The sequence below is a fragment of the Zychaea mexicana genome (genome assembly GCF_025766255.1).
Source record: "Zychaea mexicana strain RSA 1403 chromosome Unknown BDB00scaffold_10, whole genome shotgun sequence".
NCBI lineage: Eukaryota > Fungi > Mucoromycota > Mucoromycetes > Mucorales > Lichtheimiaceae > Zychaea > Zychaea mexicana.
The window spans coordinates 1-24493 of NW_026516673.1; the positions used below are offsets into that span (position 1 = coordinate 1).

A 24493-nucleotide genomic window follows, 5' to 3' on the forward strand; every position below is an offset into this window, starting at 1 on the left:
ACCACTCTGAAGCGTTTCACACCACTCTGAAGCGTTTCACACCACTCTGAAGCGTTTTGCACCACTCTGAAGCGTTTTGCGCCACTTTGAAGCGTTTCACACCACTCTGAAGCGTTTCGCACCACTCTGAAGCGTTTTGCGCCAGTCTGAAGCGTTTTGCGCCACTCTGAAGCGTTTCACACCACTCTGAAGCGTTTTGCGCCATCTGAAGCGTTTCACACCACTCTGAAGCGTTTTGCGCCATCTGAAGCGTTTCACACCACTCTGAAGCGTTTCACACCACTCTGAAGCGTTTCACACCACTCTGAAGCATTTTGCACCACTTTGAAGCGTTTCACACCACTCTGAAGCGTTTCGCACCACTCTGAAGCGTTTTGCGCCAGTCTGAAGCGTTTTGCGCCACTCTGAAGCGTTTCACACCACTCTGAAGCATTTTGCGCCATCTGAAGCGTTTCACACCACTCTGAAGCGTTTCACACCACTCTGAAGCGTTTCACACCACTCTGAAGCGTTTTGCGCCACTTTGAAGCGTTTCACACCACTCTGAAGCGTTTTACGCCACTCTGAAGCGTTTTGTGCCATCTGAAGCGTTTTGCGCCACTCTGAAGCGTTTCACACCACTCTGAAGCATTTTGCGCCATCTGAAGCGTTTCACACCACTCTGAAGCGTTTCACACCACTCTGAAGCGTTTCACACCACTCTGAAGCGTTACGCACCACTCTGAAGCGTTTCACACCACTCTGAAGTATTTTGCGCCATCTGAAGCATTTCACACCACTCTGAAGCGTTTCACACTACTCTGAAGCGTTTTACACCACTCTGAAGCGTTTCGCACCACTCTGAAGCGTTTTGCGCTACTTTGAAGCGTTACGCACCACTCTGAAGCGTTTCACACCACTCTGAAGCGTTTTGCGCCACTCTGAAGCGTTTTGCGCCATCTGAAGCATTTCGCACCACTCTGAAGCGTTTCACACCACTCTGAAGCGTTTCACACCACTCTGAAGCGTTTCGCACCACTCTGAAGTGTTTCACACCACTCTGAAGCCTTATGCACCACTCTGAAGCGTTTCATACCACTCTGAAGCATTTTGCGCCACTCTGAAGCGTTTTGCGCCATCTGAAGCGTTTCGCACCACTCTGAAGCGTTTCACACCACTCTGAAGCGTTTCACACCACTCTGAAGCGTTACGCACCACTCTGAAGCGTTTCGCACCACCCTGAAGCGTTTTGCGCCAGTCTTGGCTAATTTGAATCTTCAAGCTTGGCTAATTCTGACTATTTTTATTTGCCAATCCCCTTTCAGCAAATTGGCCAATTGCTTTTTTCAAAGTCCGAAAAGAGTGTACATCAGTGACGGTTGGTTACCTAGCTACATACTTTTTCAATTCTGCTCCTTAGCAACTTCATAAGCAACCAATCCCAAAACTGCTCACAGCAGCCTTCTTCTCCCGCTCTTTTTTCAAAAGAATTCCTCTGTGCATCATGAACTCATGCCCCACAGTAGGTATTCGAGTGAGTGGACGCTAGCTTTCATCAACGCTTGCTGTGGACTTGTCTCAAGCCCCACGGCAGGAGTTGATGAAGGTTAGCAATCATTTGCGACTTCTACTTATCAAAGGACCCTCAAGGTCGAGCACGATGAAGAGAGTGTCCGTTCGTTGCGAGTGGTAGGCATGGTCCATACACGTAAGTCTTCAGTTCCACTGGGACAACCAATCCGTTTCGCTCTTGTTTGACTAAAGACCACTCGTATTTTCTACCAGATCTGCGTATGAAAACATAGGTGATGGACATTCCAGAATTTAGAAGCTGTGCTTGAGATTAAGGTAACATCGTTATTCATTTCCTCTGCAGTGCATTCACAACTTCCGCTCACGAGAAAACAACAGGGAATCGTAAAATCGACCATGGATGTAGTTGCCAAGCCAAAGAAAAACAGGTCAGATTTCGTATCGAGCGTAACAGAACCAAGCACAGTCATCATCCCATCAGCATTGAACGGACCTGTCAAAATAACCCCACAAAAAAGAAAGGCCGACGACTCTAGGTGTTCACATACGCAAGAAAAATAAGCACGCATTCACCTACCCACAATCACTCCAAACCTTTTCTGACAAAAACGCATCCACATTCCCGCCCATCTTTAACATGCTCTTTTCACTGCATTATATTTCCATCTTTGACGCTGTACCAAAAACTTTTCACATTTTCTGCCCATCTTTTACCCTATACTTGTACTTCTCACTTGAATTGACCCCATCCTTTTCTTAATACATCTTTGTCTATGTGCCGATCCCACAAGTGTATCATATTCAGTAGCCGCTTCAGATACGCCTTGCATTTCAATAATTTTGGATGATGAAATGGATGAACTCATGCAGCTCCTGCTGTTGCTGGAATGATATGTAACTAGGAGTGTTACCGAGTACTTCTATCTCTCCGTCCGTTTCTCTCTGCTTTTGCTCTTATTAATTACGCCATCGAATACAATGTTCAGCGTAGGTATCGAATAGAAGGATCAGTAGTTGAGCGATGCAAGGCTGTGGAAGTAGACACAGCACCGTCGAGGCAGTGAGGCTTTTCGGTCCTGCCCATTTCTCATTTAACTTCTGTATCTGATCTTTGCTATATCACCCACTCCGTGGGTAGTCTTTCTTTAACGTTTACCTTCCAAATATGTCACTTTGTGATGATAGAGCTTTAATAAAGATAATAAGGGACAAGATTAAGTATCTTTGAGATGATGTTTTATTCCAACAAAAGATAAAGCTCTTTTATATTCTAGCTATTAAGACGGCGATATCACTTCATCCGACTAATGGATAAACTATGTGATAGAGGATGGATCAAGGACGTATCAGAACTTCTATTGAAGTCGCTATGTTAATCGGGCACATCTTTGAAACCGGCGTTAGCTGATGTAATGGCCGAGGTACCTGTTGATAGGTTCATTGTCCTGTTCACGTAAGGTGGATCATCTGAGTGAGAGATTTTATTCAATAGTGTTTAGCCGAAATGCCGTAGTGTTCATACGTGTATGCTATAATGTTTAACCGAATATCTTATTGTTGATATCTTGAGCAGTGTATTAATGTGGTTCACCACAAATAAAATGTTATACCTTGTATGCTACCTGCACCGTTGCCACTTTTCCCCCGGAGGAGGGTAATTCCATTCACAATCCATGCCGATGACAATAGTACTCGTTTTAGAGTCTTCCATAATGTTTCGGTTTATCACGTCGTTTGCTTCTATAGTGTCTCGAACATAGTGGGTTTTGATGTTGTTTGGTAGTCGTAGGAAAGGTGCTTGATTTTTAACAGGTTGACTTGCAGATTGTTGTGTTTGCTTTGGTCCGTCGTTTATCAATTTGATCGTTTTCAACAAAAGCGTCTTATCCCCTCGCACATTGCCAGTGAAGAACAAACGAGGCGGTTAAAAAGCCATATTGGTTGTATGTCTTCATCATTTCTTCAAGGGGAGTCTTCATGTGCGATAGAGATTTTGTCGGGACTAGCAGCTTCTTCATATTCGTACATACTGTGTATAAGGCCACAAAGGTCGGTGCGTCGCCCATTTTAGCAATTTTCTTGATGAACTTGAAGGCATGATCACCCTTGAATATCTCGCCATCGACTGCTGCCATTTGCTTATCCATAAACGGGCGTAGTACATCCAGAACAGCGTTGTAATTAAGCGAAAATACGGAATGGATGGGATATAGCCGGCGTAGCCTTGAGGATTGTCAAATGTCGAAAATTCTGCATATGTTTTGGTCGCATTCCATGTCTCAACCAAAGTACGCTGATTTTGCTGATGATCCAGTTGATTTAGAGTATATAAGATATGAAGTCGGATATGTTGTTTGGTATGAAGCTCTTGTAGCATGTCATGAAAATTTTCCGATTTCCACAGCATGTTGCATGCAAGGTCGCAGTATGTCGAATAATTCTTTTGATACAGCGCATCGGTAAGTCAGAACGGCCGGAAACTCTGCTGTTAGCTGCTCCAGAAGTTGCGGCAGGATATTTTCATCATGGGCGCCTAATGACTTTTTGCACACGAAGCACTCGTATCGTCGTGATATTATATAAAAGGACCTTGTATATCAATCGTGTATATTAGCTTAATTATTCCATTACTTATTCACTTATTGTTGCTTTGAAAGTATATGTCCCTGTGCATGTCCACAACTCTACGCGAACAAGGATCTTTGTAGAAAGCCTTTATCAGTAAGTAGCGACACTTTGTTTATGCAGCATTCCTCGCGGCCAATACAGTTTGTTCACCAAGACATGTGGCAGCCACAGAAGCTACTTCGCTGACTGTAGCAGAGGGATCATCATCAAGCCTAAATCGGTTTACGGCCTTGCTTATCTCCATTCTCAAAAATACTATCGGGCCGCTCATTATATTGCTTAACCATCTCTGTGCAGTACGAAAATTGATCTCCACTGCTTTGCTGTAGGATATGCACTCAAACACTTGTCAAATTTCAGCTTAAAAAACGAGCCTTATCTTAGCAGTGTACCCAACATATTGGCACTTTTCAGCCACTTTTCTCACACGCGTGTCCTCATCACCTAGCTTATATAACTCCATTGGCTTGCTTTGGGAAGATTCCGAGAATGCTGCCTTTTACATATACTCCGATTGCAAGGCGATTGATTATCATACACAATAAATTGTTGCTGTTGAACACGATCACAGCAAAAGAATTCAGGCAAGCCATCATTGACAAGTCTAGTCTACGTCGAAGCCCGAGAACACACGCTCTTATCGCCTAGACAATTAAATACCTTCTGGCGTTTGAAGATATCGCCAACGGCAAGAAATGTCTGGTATCGAGCGCTTCACAACAAGATCTCAAGCCGAAAAAGTCTACATTCGATTATGCCTTCGAAATTCACCACCGCTACTTGTCCAATTTGAAGATGATTTGTCTCATTTCCTGTACCAATGCCCTCGGAAATGGTCGATTTGGTGCTCCGTGTGGCCCGACCTCTTATTACAATCTGTTACAGAGTCTGCTGTACACAACGTTATCTTTCACCTGTACTTTCCCCAAAATCCTCCTCGTCTCCCTTCAGATATTATTTTCAGTTGTATATTAGAATGTCTTTGGAACGCCCACTGGCGCTTTGTTCTAAACAACTCTCCCTTCGTTCCCGATAACATTATCGCGCAAATCCATTCTCTTTTGTTAACCCGCACCCAAGAAAAACCTCCCTTCTATCGCAAACTAGTCCAACGCTACCTAGTTCCTTCTCCTCACCTCTCATATCTTATATGCACGTGACTTTGCGTTGTTGCGCGTCTAGAAAAAGAAACATATTGTTGCTGGTCTAAACCATAGGTTCAGGATTGCCATGCTCATCAACGATATTTCCTTGGCCATCATACAAAAAGAGTACACTCATGTTGGACTGCAAAGTGAATAAAATTTTTGTCCAGTCGTGCGACATGATTTCTAAACAAGCCAGACGACATTAGTTTTCACTCGCTATTGACATTACTTGCTGGAAACACAGTACAGTAAATGAAAGTGTCGTTCTATCACGTGCCTCAAGTAGGACGTACCTCGTTTCTGCTATTACAGCGTTTCTCGATGAGCAAATATTAGAAGATGCATAATGCCTGAGTAAGATTCTCTGCTAATAATAACATAGAATTTTGGGATGTCTGTGGGTTAGGACATATTGTCCTATCGCACACGCATGTGGCCTCTCTTCCCACAGCACCCGCTCGAGAATGATTGTGCAACGTCAATACACGATCCTCCAACATCATCTTACACGTTAATGTCGCAACGTGGATATTCTCTTTTTTATTGTTATATGTACAAAGTTCTTTTTTCAACAATGAGTCTTTTCATTTACTGTTTGACCGCAGTTTTCGGATTTGAGGTTTGATGATGATCTTTTTTGGAGACGCTTTTGATGATGCCAATGGTGACGGTGTGCGTTTCCTTCTCTTGTTTCCTCCCCCCGCACGTGCTGCTAAGACGTCGTCCTCGTCATCCTCATCATCCATGCGTCGTTTGGGCAAAGGTGGTGGTGACAATGCACGTTCTGCTTGCTGTTCTTCTGTTGTTGCTGTTGTGCCAAGTGCTGTAGGTGGCGAAGGAGACGGCGATTTTGATTTTGATACCGCCGATTCTTCGATTTCAGCTTTTTTTGGAGACGCTTTTGATGATGCCAATGGTGACGGTGTGCGTTTCCTTCTCTTATTTTCTCCCCCCGCACGTGCTGCTAAGACGTCGTCCTCGTCATCCTCATCATCCATGCGTCGTTTGGGTAAAGGTGGTGGTGACAATGCACGTTCTGCTTTCTGTTCTTCTGTTGTTACTGTTGTGCCAAGTGCTGTAGGTGGCGAAGGAGACGGCGATTCTGATTTCGATACCGCCGATTCTTCGATTTCAGCTTTTTTTGGAGACGCTTTTGATGATGCCAATGGTGACGGTGTGCGTTTCCTTCTCTTGTTTTCTCCCCCCGCACGTGTTGCTAAGACGTCGTCCTCGTCATCCTCATCATCCATGCGTCGTTTGGGTAAAGGTGGTGGTGACAATGCACGTTCTGCTTTCTGTTCTTCTGTTGTTGCTGTTGTGCCAAGTGCTGTAGGTGGCGAAGGAGACGGCGATTTCGATTTCGATACCGCCGATTCTTCGATTTCAGCTGTAGTAAGTGTGCTCTCATTATTATTAGTGTCAATATTGTTGCTGTTGCTGTCTTTATTGTGATCGAATGAGAATGACCGGCGGCGCTTATCACCAGATGGCGGTGATGATGATGATGACGATACCGCTATTGTTTGCTGTTCTTCTTCATTATTATCCATCTCCTCGTCTGATAAATCTGAATCATTATAATTGACAAGCGGTCCTCCTCTTGATGGTTCAATTGAAGACGTTGCATTCGGCGATGCGCTTTCTGCTAATGCTTTGTTTGGCTGATCCTCTTCTTCGTCCGACGATTGGTTATTAAAATACTCTTCTTCGGCCGCTGCATCATCTATTGCACTAGCGTCTTGACCATTGCCACGTAACAAGTTATCTCTGTTTATGTTGCCATAGTAAAGTTTCATTGCCTTCGTTAGCAACCAACAATGCATCACGCTTCAGTACTATGTAAATGTTGAACACAGAGTCGACTCACCTTGCTGCCTCATCTCCAGCTTCATTTGAGTCATTTGGCTCGATATTTTGCTCGTGTCGTAACCGTAACATTTCGCAGGTCGTTACATAGCTGATGGTGTCCAGCACCGAACCGTAGTTTGCTATTAAGTGTTCGACCAATAATTTGATGTTTTCCTGTGTTACCAAAAAATAAGACATGATTCGATTTGTGTCATTTGCAAGAGCGTGGTATAAGAGGATATACACACTAAAAAGCTAAATTTGCTGCCCCACTACTGGACGTACTCTTCTTATATACTCCAACATCTCAAGACACGCAGAGTTGAGCGCATTGTAGCGGCCATCGGTATCCAAAAGCACTCGTATTGTCGGTTCGAATACATTGAATTTTATAAGAAGTCGGGTATACTTGTCGCTTAGGCCGATACAAGTGCGGAATACGCGCAACGCCGCTATTTAATCAAATAAACGTGTGAGTCGTTGAATTTCACATTGACAACGTTTTTTTTTGCCGCTGTATCCTCTTCCTCTTTTCCTTACCAAGCTTCAGGTGAGATTGTTTGCATCGATACAGTTGTGCAATCTTGACAAAACAGTCGGTGGAACGCATTAAAATTCTGCTAAGGAAGCTGTGTTGTCGTATAGCCAAGCAAATGAGGTCGCATAGGTATAAGCATATATCTGACTGATCTGTAGTGAGTTTGAGCTCTTCTATTGGACCTAGTAACCATTCCGTCACGATGAGTTTTTGATAACTATCCTGCTTCTTTACTGATAATTGACAAGTAGTAGATAAGAACTTACCATCTAGCTTGATCGGTTTGACATCTACTTGTTCAAACGGACGCAGTAGTAGGTTACAATAACTTTCGTAGAATACAGTGAGATACATTTGAGTATCAAGATCTTGTTTACGTAGCATCTAAGCATTTAAGATAGATTTAGTAGCATTGTAGATGAGTTTACAAAGCTCCTGAAACGTTCTTTTCGGGTCAAGTAGGCCACTATCTTGTTACCACCAATTTGCCATTGCCCAAGTTCATCGACGCCTTGATAATTTCTGCGTATTGTATCTTTAGACCGGGATCCGTGTTATCGAGTGCAAATCGCTTAAGGACCGTGCCCAAGGTAGTATCTTCAGCGTTTTTTGTTCTCGTTTGTTCAATGGTGTATTTACGTAAAAGGCATACGTCAAGCTCTACAATGGAATCAAGGACGTTTGCAGCATGGGTACGCAAAAGCTCATCATCTGCACACAGGGCAAACGGAAACATATCGAAAATGCCATGTTTGGCCAGCGTTCTAAAAAGTAAAGGTAAGATAAAATCAATCGTTTGAACGCACAAACAAAAAACGAACCTGGCTAGAGCTGCACGCGCAGCGGTCTGATCCTCCTTTGCCATAATCCAGAGCTGTATTACGAACTTGGAAGCTTCCTTCTTCATTTCATCGCTCGACTTCTCGTCTCTAAAAATATAAAACAGCTCGTGCAAATACTCCTGGTTCTCTTCGTCTTTAAAATAATTGACAAGAGCAAGGTTGTTGAAATTTATCAGCGAACGCAGGGTTGATTTTTCTGAGTCGTCGATAGTGTTGCACAAAATGACATCGTTGAGATATTGTAGCCGCAAAGTTTGCTGTATCTTGGAATTGATCCGTTCATTTTGAATCGGGACGATCTAAAAAGTGATTGAGAAGTATAGAAAGGGTTTATGCTGTGTTTCTCTTCTCTTGTTGGGAACTATTTGACTGCTTGGATATACAACACGTACTGGTTTCATTTGGGAGAGTTTTGCTAGATTTCTTCGATGTGTTGCCTTCTTATCTGGTATCTGCGGATCATCTAATAACGTATGCACATGACAAGACAGGTTAAGCTCAGCCACACGTCTATACATACAGAGCACAACAATGAAAGACCAGGGGACTGTCAAAGCTTACATTCAAGTATGCCCAAAACCTCCATTATATACTCATCACGAACTACGAGCTCAATAATGGCTTCGTCATTCAACAAAACTACATCATAAAAAATACATAAGGTCAGCATGTATAAAACTAATGATGTTGTTGTTGTCGCCACGAAGGGTACAAGGCTTAGAACGAAGGAAAACTTACTGATGGACTTCATGATAGTGTACAGCTTACGCGGACCTCTTTTGCTTTTCTTATTTTTGCATGACTCAAATACGGACAACAGCTTATCAATGTAGTTCTTCCAATAAAACAAGTCAATCAAAAGGTTACATACATTGCACCCAGCAGCACCCTGAGATCAATCCGCATAATAAAGGTACTTACATCTAGTACAATAAAAAATGCTAGTCGACGCTTATCTTGTTCTGTTTTTGCACTGCTAAGACTTCTTGTAATTTCGTCCAAGTTGGATAGTTCAGGCATGGGAAGCGTAGCTACGTCTTGGAAATCATTCGTCATCGGTGGTGTTCTATCTCCAGTTTCCAGCGTCTCATCAACAGCTTTTTTGTTTCGTAAACCATTGTGCAAGATACAGATAGAACAACATGTTTAGACACACGAAATTTCAATTTTTACACGACTTTTGCAGTTGTCCCATACCTGTTTTGAGGCGATTATCGGTGGCAGTGTCACATCGTTCTTTTATCAACATGTTCCTGTAATCATTTGGGCGATAAAAATAAGCTTCTTGTACATCACTGACCCACATACGCTCGCACACTCTTTTTACATTCTTCCTTTCCCTCTTTCCCTCTCTCTATCCCGATAACGTGCCATATATAGTCACAATTCTCGCGCGATGTAAAACACAGTGCTACTTCATTTGCTCCTGTACCCTCATTCCAAAGAATCATAGTTTCTAAATGCACCATTTTTTACAAATCAAGATCAAATTCAGTCATGGTGGTTCCAGTCATCAAATCGCCCCGTACTTTGTATATCTATACCTTTATGTTGCTCATGATTTTTGTGTTCAGAAACCTGCGATATCAAAAGGCAGGACTGATCATCCACATCTTGGACAAGTATTTCGTCGTGTTCGTCGCCATTGTCTTCGTGTACCGTTTTGTAGACACAAAAACCAGATCCTTGATCGTGCCAATGACCTTCACCGATGTATTTATATACTATGCAGGGGACCGGCTCAGATGTTGTAGTAGTGGGGGTGCTAGTTGACATGTTGAATTCGTATTTTGTTCTTGTTTTTGACAAAGATTGTAGAATGCACACCGGATCGAGGGCAAGGAAAAGAAATATGTTGTGAGAGTAAGAGAAAAACTCAAAATTGTGTTCAGCTCGCGCAAACCGTTTTTATTTGCGAAAGGAAAAATACTCCCCCCATTCACAGGTGCGTTCTAACAATGCACAGATCTTTTGTATCGTAGCGATAGTAACACGATCACAACGAAAGGGAAAAAAATTGCTCGGAGGCTACGAGCCAACATCCTGTTTTTTTTCACATGAATAATACATCACCCACACATACGCCGAGGAAGTAACACAACGTCAGATTGACTTTGTGTCGCTGCTGCGGATGGAGGTGGCAACAATATCAACCTGAAAAAGCAGTTTGTATAGATTTATAGTAGTTCCAGGAGGACGCGCATACTATGTTGAAACAGCCATGCTGCTCTTGGCAATCTACTTTAAGCTAGCCACATCCATCAATGCGGGATTGAGGGATAGGCAATCGATAATTGCCGTGGGTATAGCTTCTATAAGAGAGCGTTTTTTATTTTTGTTACACCACATCACAACGGCCGAGACTACCTACAATGTCTCACTGATTTTAGTGAAGACGTTAACTACGACATTTAGCACATAATTACTCCAAATCAAAACTGATGTGTATCCTATCAACGCCTTGCGCGAATATACCATTATTTCCAAAAATATCGTTCACCGGTCAATATCGACGCGGTACAAACCCAAACAAACATCTTTTTCAATATAAACAAGATTGACCCGAGCCCTGTACAAAGACCCTTTGAACCCTGACTGGAACTTTGCGCTAATCATATCAAATACTGTACTGTACATATACACGCCCAGTCATCCTGCTGATAAGATATCCGCTAATATAGCTTGCGACAAGACATCCATTCTTTACCAAGAAAATGCAAACGACATATGCCTATACCTCATATCGCGTCAGTCCATATCGGGTTATAGCCGTACACTGTAAAATCTTTCACATTCATGATTTACTGACAATCGTACTGCTACTGGTCGCATAAGTGGATCATCCAAGTATAATGTTTCCTTGCTTTACACAATTCGGATGGGTTGTTTATATGCTACAGTGCTTAGCTGCGTGTCGTGGTAATTGCTGTGTACGCTTTGAAGTTTAACCGCTTATCTTAGTCTGATGATGTCTTTATAGGCAGTGTAATCAGGTGTTTACCACAGGCACACGTTCAGATTCCGCCCTTAATGGATTATAAAGACGGAGTCCAAAATTGGACTTTGAGTCCAATTTTAAACTTTTTTCGAAACTGTTGGGCAATCTCACGCGTGTAGTTTTTGTTTATGTTGCATACTTTGCGTTTATCCAGTGATACACCTTCGGTGGATACACAGTGGCCAATTAAGTAGACACAACGTTGTGCATATACGGCTTTGTCATGATTGATGCGTCAATTACTGCGGCGACATGGATATCTTAACTCGGATAATTACATAGACTACAAGCGCTGACACTCCTGCTATAGCAACTCAGTATAAAAAGATTTATAATGCAATCAATTCACAACCTACAACCTGGTCATTTCTAGAAAGTTACAAATTTTGTTTTTTCACTTTTTCTTATTTTATCTGAACAATTAAGCTCGAATTCTTCACACGAAATGAATTGATGGCTGCAGTATGTGGAGATATATATGAATGGATGCATTTATTCAAAGCGCAGGGCGCAGAAGCTGTGGCAATTCTTGGTTGAATCAATCAAAGAATAAATGGAGTGATGAGTGGGGCGCCGTTTTTCTTGCCACGAAGAAGCGGCACGGACAGGTTGACACAAACGCCAGAAGGTGGGTCATCAATGTGCGCAAATTGATCAAGGACACAAATGTTGCTAGCTCTTCTAAAAACCGGGGAAATGTAAGCTGCGCAACTTCTTGCATCACATAGATTCCATCGTGGCGGAGGCGCGTCAGAAAAAAAGTGATATGAAAACCATGCACCTGGAAGGTCAGAGCGGCTTCCAATGCATTGGTATCAATGGTATCCTTTGCTAGAGTTGCCAAACGCATAAGATCGTGGCATAGCGCGTGGTTATCGATGGTGGGACGTGCAACTTTGACCTCTCCATATCCAAGACTGGGCCCAAAGTCGCGCTGCCGTAGCTTGGAAATTGTGGCGTCAGGGCGGATCTTGTCATTTTAATCAGACATGACGTTGGACCAGCGAAGGAGCACTTTTCTGTCAGGATCAGAGAATAGCGATGCCAAGATGGGATCAAAGTACTTGGTGAAAAGCTCACATTCTCCAATAGTTTGCTTGTTTTTAATGGCAACGAGCGGCAAGCGGCGCATCCTATAACATTGTTCAATTTTGGCACAGGCTTTCACGAACTACTAATCGATAATGACCTTACGCTACTGAGATGCCAATCGTATATGACGCAGCTGATAGCGCTGTTCATATAGACAAAAATCAGCATCTTTCATTTTAAGCTTAAGCAAAGCCTTTTCACCAAGCTTCTCCGATTCAAACGCGTTTTCCAGCCTTTCAATTGCGGTTCTAAGACGCTTAATGGCTTCGAAACCATAAGCAGTGATAGAATCTGCTTCTTTCTATTCACAAATATCAGCTTAAATGTAGAATTATTTAAAGCGATAGACATCAAAATCGCTCCTACCTCCAGCATGGGCACCAAAGATCGTCCAAGGGGGCACATGTTTTTTCCGAGTACCAGAAGCTCGATATCTGCATCCACATTGCCGATGATCCGAGCCAATTTCACGCATACATCGTCGCTGATGTCCATCACGCGTAGAATCCAACTTCATTTCGAGCCGCTGTTACAATTGTGTCTATTAGAATTGATTTGAGCAGGTTTTGACAGTTACCGTTAGTATAAAAGTGCAGATGCAAACTCGTAATAGTAAGAAAATAAAGTCGCGCTTTTGCTCTCCCTGTGTTATTTTGCTACCGCTCCCCATTCTCAATGATCTTTACGATTTACAGATGCACTGTTATAATTACCTTGTCTCAAGATGAACGGCACACCATGTAGTTACAATGTTCACTGACGAAACATATACTGCTGCACTTCTTTTTTCTCTCAAGTCCCTTTATTCTGTGCCTGCTTCCCTCCACCTATCTGACTTTCAAAAAAAATTGAAAACGTCCGGGGAATAAGTAACTTGCATTAAATGTCGCTCGATATGGCGCGTTGTTTTCTTGCTTGTATTGATGCCGATTGATTGGAAAGATCCTTTCTTTTGCCAGGCATAAGCTATTGATTTGTGGATGGAAAAGAAAGACCGGTCAAAGGTTTCAAAGGGACTAGACAGTATCCACCATATAGCACGGAAACATTATACTCGAATGATCCAGTTCATGTAAACAACATCTGTAGAGCAATGAACGGCTATAACCCAAATGGGCTGACGTGATATGACGTCGTTTGTGAGCTCTTGATAATTATTTACGGCTGATGATGCACTTAGAATGGGTGTCTTGTCACTACTAGTTACATTGGTAAATAGAAATGCATGAAAGGAAAAGTATCTGGAACGTAGGGGGACGGGGGATGATAGCAGATAGTGATATCTCATCAGCAGGATGACTGGGCGTGTATTAGATTGGGATAGCGCAAAGGCCAAGCCAGTGATCAAAGGGTCTCTGTACAGGGTTCGGGTCAATGTTGTTTATATTGAACAATAAATTGTTTGTTTGGAGTAAACATGTGCTGAACGCCGCAGCCAGCTTCTTCATGGGATCAGTGAGACATTGTAGAAAGTCTCGGCCATTGTTGTATCAACTGTGGTGGTGTGTGTAACGAAAATAAAAACCGCTCTCTTACACGAGTATATGCCTACGGCAATCAGCGATTACCGATCCTCCAAGCCCGCAATGATGGATGTGGGCAGCTTAAAATAAATTGTAAAGAGCAGCATGGCTGTTTTCAGCATAGTATGCGCGTCATCCTAGAGCTACTATTATCCATACAGGCTGCTTCTTCAGGTTGACACTGTTGTTTGGTTTGCTCGCTTTATCAACCACCTCCCTCAGCAGTAGCGATTCAAAGTCAATCAGACGTGGTCGGCGTATGTGTGGGTGATGTATGATGTATGTGGGAAAAAAACAAAATACAAAAGAAAGGAGGATGGTCGGCTCGTACGAGAGTCATACATGCATAATCTTAGCCTTGCTTCTGAGCACATGAAAGTTGTGCCAACGATGTTTTCGGTTAATCAAGGGGTTGAAAGGGGCGTGGCGAGCGAAACAAACCATTAAACTGGTTCTCTCAGCTTAGAACAGCTTGCCTTAGCGCCGTTGTTGCTGGTGTGCATACCCTCCCAACAAATTTCTTTCCTTTCCATTATTTTCGCGAACAGAACTACGCGAACACAGAAGGTAAAATAAAAAGAAAAAAGATGGAAAAGGCGTACCAAAGTGTGATAAAGCGCGTTGTGATCGTGTTACTGTCGTCTGTCATTGTTCTGCGCTTTGTTGAGCACGGTCCAGGCCAGCGTTCTTTTTGGAAATGAACTTTTGCCCATAAAAAGACACCCATTTTCACGGAAAATGCTGTTTTTGGTAATTTTGTATCACAGTGATTGTTCTGCACACGACACGATTTTTAGTGGGATCCCTATGTACACTCTTTTCGGAAATCATTCGCCAACTTCAGGGAAAAATTGGCTGACTTTGAAAAAAGCAATTGGTCAATTTGCTGAAAGGGGATTGGCAAATAAAAATAGTCAGAATTAGCCAAGCTTGAAGATTCAAATTAGCCAAGACTGGCGCAAAACGCTTCAGAGTGGTGCGAAACGCTTCAGAGTGGTGCGAAACGCTTCAGAGTGGTGCGAAACGCTTCAGAGTGTGTCTCCTAAGTACCATTCTTTCAAAGGGGAGGCCACCGCCCTCCTTGATGTTTCTGTCTTTGGTGATAAACCACCTCAAATCCGCCAGTTCCTTCATTTAGAAGATCCGTTCCCAACCTCAGTTTTAGTTCGCGCCAAAGGCATGAAGCCATATTGCGTTTACTGTAAAAAGAAAACACACTCACGTAGAGACTGTGAGATCCTGAAAGCTCGCCGTCAACGCCAACGCACGCCATGCACCAGCTGCGGTGAACTCTCTCACCTTTTACCAGCCGACGTCGCATGTCCTAACTACCAATTTCCTGAGATCCAACCTCAGCGCCCCTCAACACCAGTTCCAAGCACCCCACCTGCTACTTCACCAGCAGTAACCACTAGCAACAGCGACGACACACACATGTACGACCCGATTCGTGGAACATCATTGCTCGACAGCAAGCATGCACACACCCAGCAACAGCAGGATCCGCAATCACCCTCGTCCGTCTCCAGCGCCAACATTGCTCGCCAAACATCAGCAGACACCGAGGACACCAGGGTCTCACCTAGCACTTTCCTTCTACCACCTCCTGCCGACAGCAACACCCGAGACTGGGCGACGATGATGGAAGAAGACGACGAGCAAGCGGACATTAGTTCTGATAAATCCGACGACACAGTTAGGCTAGTCAGCGAACTGTCTTCAACAACAAACATGGAAGAGGATTCGATGCCGCAACAGCGCCAGCGCAAACGATCCGTTCAAAGATGTGCCCGATTAACATAGCGACTTCAAGAGAAGTTCTGATACGTCCTTGATCCATCCTCTATCACATAGTTTATCCACTAGTCGGATAAATTAATACCGCCGTCTTAATAACTAGAATATAAAAAAGCTTTATCTTTTGTTGGAATAAAACATATATCATCTCAAAGATACTTGATCTTGTTCTTTATTATTCAAGCTCTATCATCACAACGCCTAACAATGGCTCCCAGATCCAACAAACAAAAACGCGCCTTAGAACAGCTTCAAAGCTCAAAAAACGGACGATCTCAAAAGGTTGCAAGACTAGAAGAATCGCCAATTGTCGAGAACCAGACTTCATCTGATCTGACTGAACCAGAACCAAACGACTTCGAGATTCTCACTGCGTTCGAAGAAGCAACAGAAACCACAACGACAACGACGACAGCCACCACAACAAGCCAAAAGTTTCCTATTGTTTGGGACAATAAAGCAGATGCGAAGTCCCGTGGCAAACATTGGGGACACGGCAGAACCACCGAATACTACCAGCTAGAGAAAGCATCGGAAAAGAAGAAAGGGAATTACGAAATCACTTCCTTCTTTCATAAGGATGATGAAGTAGAGGTTGTGTTGGAGGACTTTGTGCCAGTGCTGACTGTCGAAGAAGCATTATTGAAACGTACCCCAATTGTCCAACCTGAAATGAACTCAAGAAAGGACAAGGAGCGAAACATGAGCGACTATGAGCTACGAAAGCACATCGGCGCTCATGCGTATTTTCGCGAGCTACTTAAGGGCAAAGGAGTAATGGAAGCTTCCAAGGCAGCAGCTGAAATCGCGTGGATAACACCATCCAGGTTTTACCGCCCTGAAGCTATCAAGACCTATGCCAAGGAATATATACGATATGGTAAAATCTCAGTACACCAGCAAGGCAAACACGTCAAACGCCTTTCCCTTTTGAGCGATGAAGATGTCAAAGCAGCAGCTCAACAGTGGTTGACAAACACTAAACCACAGAAGCGAAACATTCCTGAAATGCTAAAGTTCGTCAACGAAATTGCCATCATGGACGCCCTTGGTCTTCCCGGACACATCTCAGCCTCTGTACTTCGCAATTACTTGATCGAATGGGGCTACAAGTATCGGCCTAACCAAAAAAAACATCTACTACAACGGCCATGAACGTGAAGATGTCGTAAATACAGACAAGAGAGGGCCGCCCAAATGGTAGAGTACAGCCAGTTCATGGAGATATACGACGAGGAAACGTTCTGGTTGAGTACCAACCTGTTCTGCCAGAGGGTCAGAAGAAAATCGTTATGGTCACCCATGACGAATCTACCTTCTATTCTAACGACTGCAAAACAAGCTTGTGGTTACAAGAAGATGAAAACCCTATCCGAAAGAAGGGCCCAGGTGGATCTATCATGGTCAGCGAGTTCCAATGCCCGTGCCACGGAACTATGAGGATCAAAGGTTGGAAATCTCGCCATCTGTTCAAAGTGGGAATCAACCGTGAAGGCTACTGGACGTCAAAAGATATGGTCAACCAGCTCAAAGCAGATGCTATACCGTTGTTCGAGAAGCTCCACCCCAGTAGCTAGGCTTTATTTTTGTTTGATCAATCAAGCAATCACAGCGCGTATGCACCAAGCGCTAAATTGGTGAGCCGCTTTGGTCTAAAAGATAAAGTGCTGAACTCAATTGATGAGCGCGTTATCTTGCCAGGTAAATTCACTAGACCTAACGGAGAAAAGGTGATCCAAAACTTTTACACCTTGGAAATCAAGCAAAAAAAATACAAGAAAGGGGTTCAAGGAAGAGCGTATCTGGACGAGGAAAGGAATCAAGACCATCTTGGAAGAGCGTGGACTCGGCCGTTGGAAAGAATTCAAAGCAAAAAAGAAGCATTGGAAACCCAATTGCGAGCAACCGCCAAACCAAGATCGTACCTGCTGTCCTTACCACATGCTCGAAGGTCAACCTGACTTTGTCTCCCAGAAGACAGCATTGCATGAAGTTGTCGAGAGAGCTGGTCATTTGTTTGCCCTTTATCCTAAGTATCATTGTGAGCCTAATTGGATTGAAAGGTATTGGGGTGCAGGGAAACGAATTGCGAGAAAGGAGTGTGATTACACGTTTTCAGCTCTTGAAAAAAGGCTCGAGGATTTCTTGGATCAGGTATCTCCACCTGATGAACCACCTGCAGAAATTCGCCGTTACTACAACCGTTGCTGGCGCTATATTCATGCATATAATGATATGAAAACTGGAAGCGAAGCTCTTAAGCTAGTTGAAAAGTTTACGACACGCAGATATAGCTCTCATAGAAGAATTGGAACAGAAGATTAAATTTACACATTGCTATCAATATACAAAGAAATGTCTACTTTTGGATTGGCTGACAATGCCTACACATGTAGCGGTTATTCTATTATCCAGCGACACTTTAAAAAATCTCAATTTCGACAATTCATGGTTTAAGGCAGTATGCACCACATAAAAGTTTGAAACACTTATTGATAATTTAAATCATCACTGTGATCGATCAGTTGATCAATAGGAGTATTAAGATCATTTACTATCATCGTTCGACTTTGGTGGACCCGCTGAAATAATAAGTTATACGGGCTTACGGCAAAGTCAAGTAGTATTGCAACAGAAGCGCGTTCAGATCATACAACTTGGTGCATACGCTGTTCGTTTTCATAAGGTGACACTCTTGCAATGATGCAGATACATAGAGTGAAGGGATACAATGAATGATACGTCAATGAAGAATGACACATCTTTTGTGTTCGCATAAAGTGGTGCACATTCAAGTAAATGCAATGATAAGACATATCATTCCTCATACACATACAGTACAGTGGTAGGATCGACTATTTGTTGACCTTGGATTAGGAATCCATAACTGTTCGCTCGTACTTTTCAAAATATATATCACCACTGACGGAATGCAAACTTGGAGTATGCAATTTCTGTAACAACAAAAACACCATCATCAACGCTTACAAATCTTTTAAAAGTAAGAAGTGAAAGCCACGATAACAGCTTCAAAATTTGACTTGGCTGTTCGGATATTACACAACTGCAGTTTACACTAAAAATGCTAAGAAGACACTTTTTGCTACTTATTATTGCTTACTTTGTCTTGACTTTATATGAAGATAGTGCTTGTAAAGGAAGTGTTCCTAGTCATACCTAATGATGCGGCCCTCTATGTATGCAGGCAAATAATAGGATGGTTCTAGTTAGAAAATTAAATTTACGATTGTTGTTTGAAAAGGTTTATGATGAGATTGAAGCTAATTGGTTACAAGAAAAAAATTACATCATCTAGTGGCTAATATTGCTACAAGTATGAGGGAAGAAAAGAACATTTGTAAAAGACGATATTGAATACAGAGGTGAGAAATACAAAGAAGAGAAATTAAAAATAATCAGCACACGATTGGAAAGGTTCAAACTATAGATACATGATGATGGGGGGGGGTTTATAAGTATATTTAAAGTGAGTGTGGAGTCGCTCGGAATGAGACAACGCTGTGTGAGTTACGTGAGAGAGCCTGTATGTTGGTCGTAAGTGCATTGTATCGTTATAGGAGTGTTGCGGTATGGTAAGAGTTGTTGTGTCGTTTTAAAAGTTGGCATTGATTTGACGGGCACCATAATGCCGTGACAATGAGATACCAGGGAGTCTTGACGTTGGTGGTCTCTCATTATTGAGCCGTGGGGCAGGAGAAGAAGTCTTCGTATCGTAGCCATCAACAAACTCAACGTCGTCGCTGTCATTACCATCCTCATCATCGAGCCGGTCATCCACTGAAAGGAGAGCGGATCCAGTGCCGTAATAGAAGGATGGTGCGGCTGCTGTACTGGTGCCAGCTGTTGGCATGTACTCATCACTTTCGGTTGTGATATCATACGGTACAACCTCGCTGTCGTTGTAGTAGAATACGCGACTGTTTCGCTGCTGACCGCCAGTAAATGATGGGTTTGGATCAGTGATGGTGCTGTCATTGGGACTTTTTAGACTGTCGTTCGAGAAAGACATGTCACTGCTTTGTTGATGACAACGTTGCCGTCGCTGTTGCTGTTGTTGCTGATAATGATGATGAGGGGCATCATCATCTTCGAAGCTGGACACACCGTCCTCCTCTGTCAGCATCCATCGACTGTCATTGGTGAACGACGGAGTATCCTCAGTGATCTGACTGTCATTTATATACGAATATCCCTGGAAGGTCATGCCACTTGTATGCTGTATCCGGTTGGTACTGCCATTATTATCAACAAGCGAGGAGCTAAGTCGAGGACTTTCTGCCAAACATTCCTGATCAAAGTTGGCACAGTCGTCCTTGGATCGCAAGTCAGGAACATAGGGTGGTAAGATGCGACGGTGGTAAACATCGTCCCAATCTATGGACTTAAAGTAAGGATGGTTCCGGATAGCGTCGACACCCATGCGTGCAGAAGGTTCGCGCTGCAATAGCCCGCTGATCAAGTCGGCTGCACAAGGATCAAAATCATCTGGCAGTATTAATGGCGCAACCAGGACTCGTCGATACATTGCCATTGTGTTTTCGAGGTAAAAAGGTGGCTCGCCTTCCATCATCTCGTACAAAATAGTGCCGTAACTCCAGAAATCGACAGCATAGGAGTAATCTTCGCCTAGTATAACTTCCGGCGCAAGGTATTCCGGTGTGCCACAAAATGTATTTGTCCGCTCCAAGTCATCACTACCCAGCAACTTTGATAGTGAAAAGTCGGTGAGCACTAGATGACCGTCTGCTCGCAGTAGGATATTCTCTGGCTTCAAATCCCTAGAGTATCGACACGAGATATATATTAGAGAAAAGAAATAGAGTATCAGTTTCCAAGATCCAATACCAGCTGGTGCTACTTTTGTTGGTGATAGGCGTCTCTAACTAGTATAAAGTTACATATCACTTTCACTTCTACTACTTACCGATACAGAATTCCCATGCGATGCAGCTCTTCCAAACCCAACAGAATCTCCGCTGCATAAAGCCTGCATCGTTTGGGTGTAAACATTCTATCATTCTTGAGTTGAGTGGCCAGGTCACCACCGACATGAAAATCAAACACCAGGAACAGCTGATTAGTGTCTTGGAAAGCGTAGTGCAGCTTGATGAGGAATGGGTGGCGGATTTTTGCAATCTTCGTCAGGATATCACGTTCAGTTTTCGTGTGTTCAATTTGTCTCGAGGTTATGACCCATTGCTTACGAATCGCCTTGAGCGCTAGTAATTTGCTAGGAGGATGGATGCGCCGCACCAAGAATACCTTTTGTATAGTACAAACATATTTGGATTAAGAGTTATGCTCAAGTACGACCATATCATACACGCACACACAGGTACTACGAGTAACGATATCAATTACACTCCACTTCCTCCTCCTCTTTCCTTCCCATGTGCTCCGTGCTTTTCTGTTTCTATTTTTTTTTACATCACCGTTTCTGTACTCCTATAAGCCTGTCTTTCCTATCTCATCCACGCCCGATGCTCTATTCCATGTCTCACACTAAACTTCCCCAAAGTTATACAAGTCCCACGTTTACCTTTCCAATGCATCCTCGGCCTAACACTTTGAGTATCTCAAAATCCCTAACCGCAATTTTCGTTGGTTTATCACTACCATCGTCAATAAGGCTTTCGTACGTCGCTGTGCTGCTGATATCACCGCCAATCACTATTTCAGCCGGTGATGTTGTGCGAGGCTCATGTATTGAGATACCGCCAAGTATGTTACTGTTGCTGCTGGTTACATCGTTGCCGCCGTGACACGAATCCATCGAAGATACCACCATAGAAGATCCAGAAGTATGCGTGACATAGGAGGATTGTGATGACGACGATGACGATCTGGTAGTTGTAGTAGTACCCATCATTGTAACTGCTGCTGGTCCTGATACTACTTTTGGTTGTGAAGGAAAAGGTGCAGCTACTGCCATTGCTGCTGGTGCTGCTACAATCGACGAGGCACGGTGGCACAGGATTTTGCTCTGCTCCAAGTGGATCTGCTCTAAAATGGCGCGGTTGGGAACGATTTGATCTTCGCTGCGTTGAGCAGCCAAGAAATCCCGAAAGAGACTGGACCGGCCAATCGTTGGATGGAGTGCGCATCGTCTTAGATACATTTCGATCTTTTCAGAGTTTGATTTCCCCCCAGACGACGTGAATTTGATGATACGGGAAATAAGTGATGTGACGCTATTTCGTCGTCTGCGCTGCGTGTACATGTGCAAATGCGGCTCGACCAGCTGAGGCAACGGCACTCTGACTTTAGGGTAATGCGTCTTGATCTGACAGCAGTAATAACGGACATAGTGCTTATAAGTTAAGAAATGCAATGATGCTTCGTTGTGGGCAAAAATCTTCTAGGTCTTTTTCTTTTACCCGCTTATCAAACTCCACAAAGTCGGGAACATAGCGAACAAGTGATCGGTTCTGATACTTGTCTTCGATAATGACATTAAACACCTAGAATAGAGAAACCGAGTCAACAAAAAAAGGGAAGCACTATTGAGCAGCAGCTGAGCAATCTGATGGGCCATGTTTCAGAAATGCCTCGGTCTGTTACTGAAATATGATGTGATTTGTTGATACAAAAAGAGAACAAGTGGGGAAAGAGTGAGAGAGAGGTGGCCTTACCGTTCGGGTCCGCTCCACCCACTTTTGTTTGCGTTTGTCAAAATCGTGAACCATAAATGTCGACTCAATTGCAGCAATCTCGAGATGCTGCCCGTTGTCATGACTAAGTACACTGCTGCAATCCGACTGCACGGAAGAGGTTCCGGACGCACCTTGGTGTAAACTTGACGTTGACGTAGACGCCACCGAAGAAGTTTGCCACCCGCCGCCAACATGAGCGTGAGGTTGTTGTTGCGACGAAGATTGCTGAACGAGACTTTCGAGATCCGGCATGTATCTTGTTAAACGAAGGTTTGTCTCGAATAGAAAAAAAAGCGAAAGAGAAAAAGAGAAGAAAGAGTAGAAAGAAAGAGAGAGAGAGAGAGAGAGAGAGAGGTGGTTCTTATATATAAGGCACAACAAGGGCTGTCTACTAGACAAGAAATGTAAAATGTATATGGACCGGATCACACGCTATGTACTGCAACACACACGCACACGCATATAACACATACGCATTCACGCAGTGGAAGAGAGGCGGGGGTGGGTGGGTGTGAGGGTTGGCTAGGCAACTGGGTGTCGTCGATATGAAATGGACACTGTAAAGTTGTTGCTGATGTTGGTGTGCGGAGTCCAATTGGATCGACAAAAGCGCGAAGGTAAGGAAAAGAAGAGGTATTGAAAAGCGCAGTGTACTAAAAACAACAACAACAACAACAACAACAACAAGAGCAATAAGTAATAACTATTGGTGGTAAATGAAGCCAAAAGGCTAAATAGCGGGTAAGACCAGCAAAAAGGTTATACACATCGGCTTACCGAAATAGTCGCTTCCGAATTGGCGTTTTTCTTCGCCCAGAGCGACGGATGGCTGGGATGGATGATGACAAGAGAAGGTTCACCCGCCAGAACACACAGCACAACAACAAAAACAGATCGCCTTTCAGGTTCTGTTTGCGGAAAACTGTTTACAGCCCGTCCTTTTTGGGTAAAGACGCCTTCCCTTTCGTTCTTTGTCTCTCCAGCCAAGCCAGTATTGTACGTGCGCTTGTCATGATCATCATCCGTGCTTTAATGGCTGTCGTGACCCCCTGACTCATCAAAACCACAGTCTCGACCTTATACGAGCATAGTCTATGTATCAATGGCCCTCTTTTCACTCTGTGCGTGTCAATACAGGTGACACCCCGAAATGCGCGTATGCAGACAAAATGTGACCGGACATATGTATTAGGATTTCTTAGCTGAGTAGGATATGAGGAAAGGCGACATATATAGCGTTAAGGATGCTCCCTTTTTCACTAAAATCAAAGCCAAGAGGCGACGTACACATGAGGCGTTCTTGCTTAATGCTTGTAGAACAGAATTTATTCCTGTGGCAGCAGCTCGTCGCTTGGGCCAAGGATGCCAGAATACGTAAACAACCATTGCACTTCGGTGCTGCCGCTTGCCATATATCTCCACGCGGTATACACACGTATATGGTTACTTTTTAGTCTTTTGTGTTTGATGATAGTGATATGAATGATAGAGAAGAAAAATACGTTTGTACTACAAGACATAATGTGCTGTCATAGAGTTCACACACAAATGCAAACATCACGATTCCTGTATGCTCGTACTCGTGTGGGGTGTTATACGCTGGATGGATATCACGAGTAAGCTATAAGAGTATTATATACGTAGTAAGGCGGGTGCTACTCGATGTACTACGTTTTACTTCGATGCTGGAAGATGACTGCAGACAAAGGATTGAGCCTTACCTTGTAGGAGCCCCTAACATTCATTGTTGTCGACAATGGCAGGGTCTGCACCGATCAGGAAAGGAAAAAGAGAGGCTCAAATCAAAATGCTGCCAATGTCGTCATCAAATCGTAGTTTGGTGCGAAAAAAAAAGGCGCGCACATTTGGGGTTTCTTTTCCAGGTTACACTCA

At 43.5% G+C, this 24493-nt stretch overlaps 6 protein-coding genes across 6 annotated transcripts; 1 reads left to right on the forward strand and 5 right to left on the reverse strand.

The window, feature by feature from the left end:
• Nucleotides 1-1471: 1471 nt before the first annotated feature.
• On the reverse strand, nucleotides 1472-2238 carry BDB00DRAFT_805082 (uncharacterized protein). The gene is made up of 2 exons (XM_053122158.1): nucleotides 1765-2238; nucleotides 1472-1687 (listed from the first exon to the last, which is right to left on the reverse strand). Exons 1-2 carry the CDS (start codon nucleotides 2079-2081, stop codon nucleotides 1594-1596), a joined length of 411 nt encoding a protein of 136 aa, XP_052983387.1. The 5' UTR covers nucleotides 2082-2238; the 3' UTR covers nucleotides 1472-1593.
• Nucleotides 2239-5778: 3540 nt separating this feature from the next.
• BDB00DRAFT_805085 (component of IIS longevity pathway SMK-1-domain-containing protein) lies at nucleotides 5779-10292 on the reverse strand (the record flags this gene model as incomplete). Its single annotated transcript, XM_053122159.1, has 15 exons — nucleotides 5779-5982; nucleotides 6499-7055; nucleotides 7156-7310; nucleotides 7422-7588; nucleotides 7677-7856; nucleotides 7941-8058; nucleotides 8153-8438; nucleotides 8496-8815; nucleotides 8909-8979; nucleotides 9078-9155; nucleotides 9255-9351; nucleotides 9438-9613; nucleotides 9714-9769; nucleotides 9825-9972; nucleotides 10061-10292. The coding sequence occupies 15 exons, from the start codon at nucleotides 10290-10292 to the stop codon at nucleotides 5873-5875; spliced, it is 2751 nt and encodes a 916-aa protein (XP_052983388.1). The 3' UTR covers nucleotides 5779-5872.
• A 1619-nt stretch (nucleotides 10293-11911) lies between these two features.
• BDB00DRAFT_886315 (uncharacterized protein) lies at nucleotides 11912-12646 on the reverse strand. The gene has a single exon (XM_053128430.1). The coding sequence runs from the start codon at nucleotides 12362-12364 to the stop codon at nucleotides 12053-12055; it is 312 nt and encodes a 103-aa protein (XP_052983389.1). The 5' UTR covers nucleotides 12365-12646; the 3' UTR covers nucleotides 11912-12052.
• On the reverse strand, nucleotides 12494-13011 carry BDB00DRAFT_784875 (uncharacterized protein; the record flags this gene model as incomplete). Its single annotated transcript, XM_053120497.1, has 4 exons — nucleotides 12494-12647; nucleotides 12709-12748; nucleotides 12808-12907; nucleotides 12973-13011. 4 exons carry the CDS (start codon nucleotides 13009-13011, stop codon nucleotides 12494-12496), a joined length of 333 nt encoding a protein of 110 aa, XP_052983390.1.
• Nucleotides 13012-15083: 2072 nt separating this feature from the next.
• Nucleotides 15084-15971, forward strand: BDB00DRAFT_805092 (uncharacterized protein). Its single transcript, XM_053122160.1, has one exon. The coding sequence runs from the start codon at nucleotides 15309-15311 to the stop codon at nucleotides 15930-15932; it is 624 nt and encodes a 207-aa protein (XP_052983391.1). The 5' UTR covers nucleotides 15084-15308; the 3' UTR covers nucleotides 15933-15971.
• A 3207-nt stretch (nucleotides 15972-19178) lies between these two features.
• BDB00DRAFT_805095 (kinase-like domain-containing protein) lies at nucleotides 19179-23215 on the reverse strand. The gene is made up of 5 exons (XM_053122161.1): nucleotides 22580-23215; nucleotides 22325-22408; nucleotides 21487-22230; nucleotides 20872-21209; nucleotides 19179-20725 (listed from the first exon to the last, which is right to left on the reverse strand). The coding sequence occupies exons 1-5, from the start codon at nucleotides 22850-22852 to the stop codon at nucleotides 19540-19542; spliced, it is 2625 nt and encodes an 874-aa protein (XP_052983392.1). The 5' UTR covers nucleotides 22853-23215; the 3' UTR covers nucleotides 19179-19539.
• Between the last annotated feature and the right edge of the window lie 1278 nt (nucleotides 23216-24493).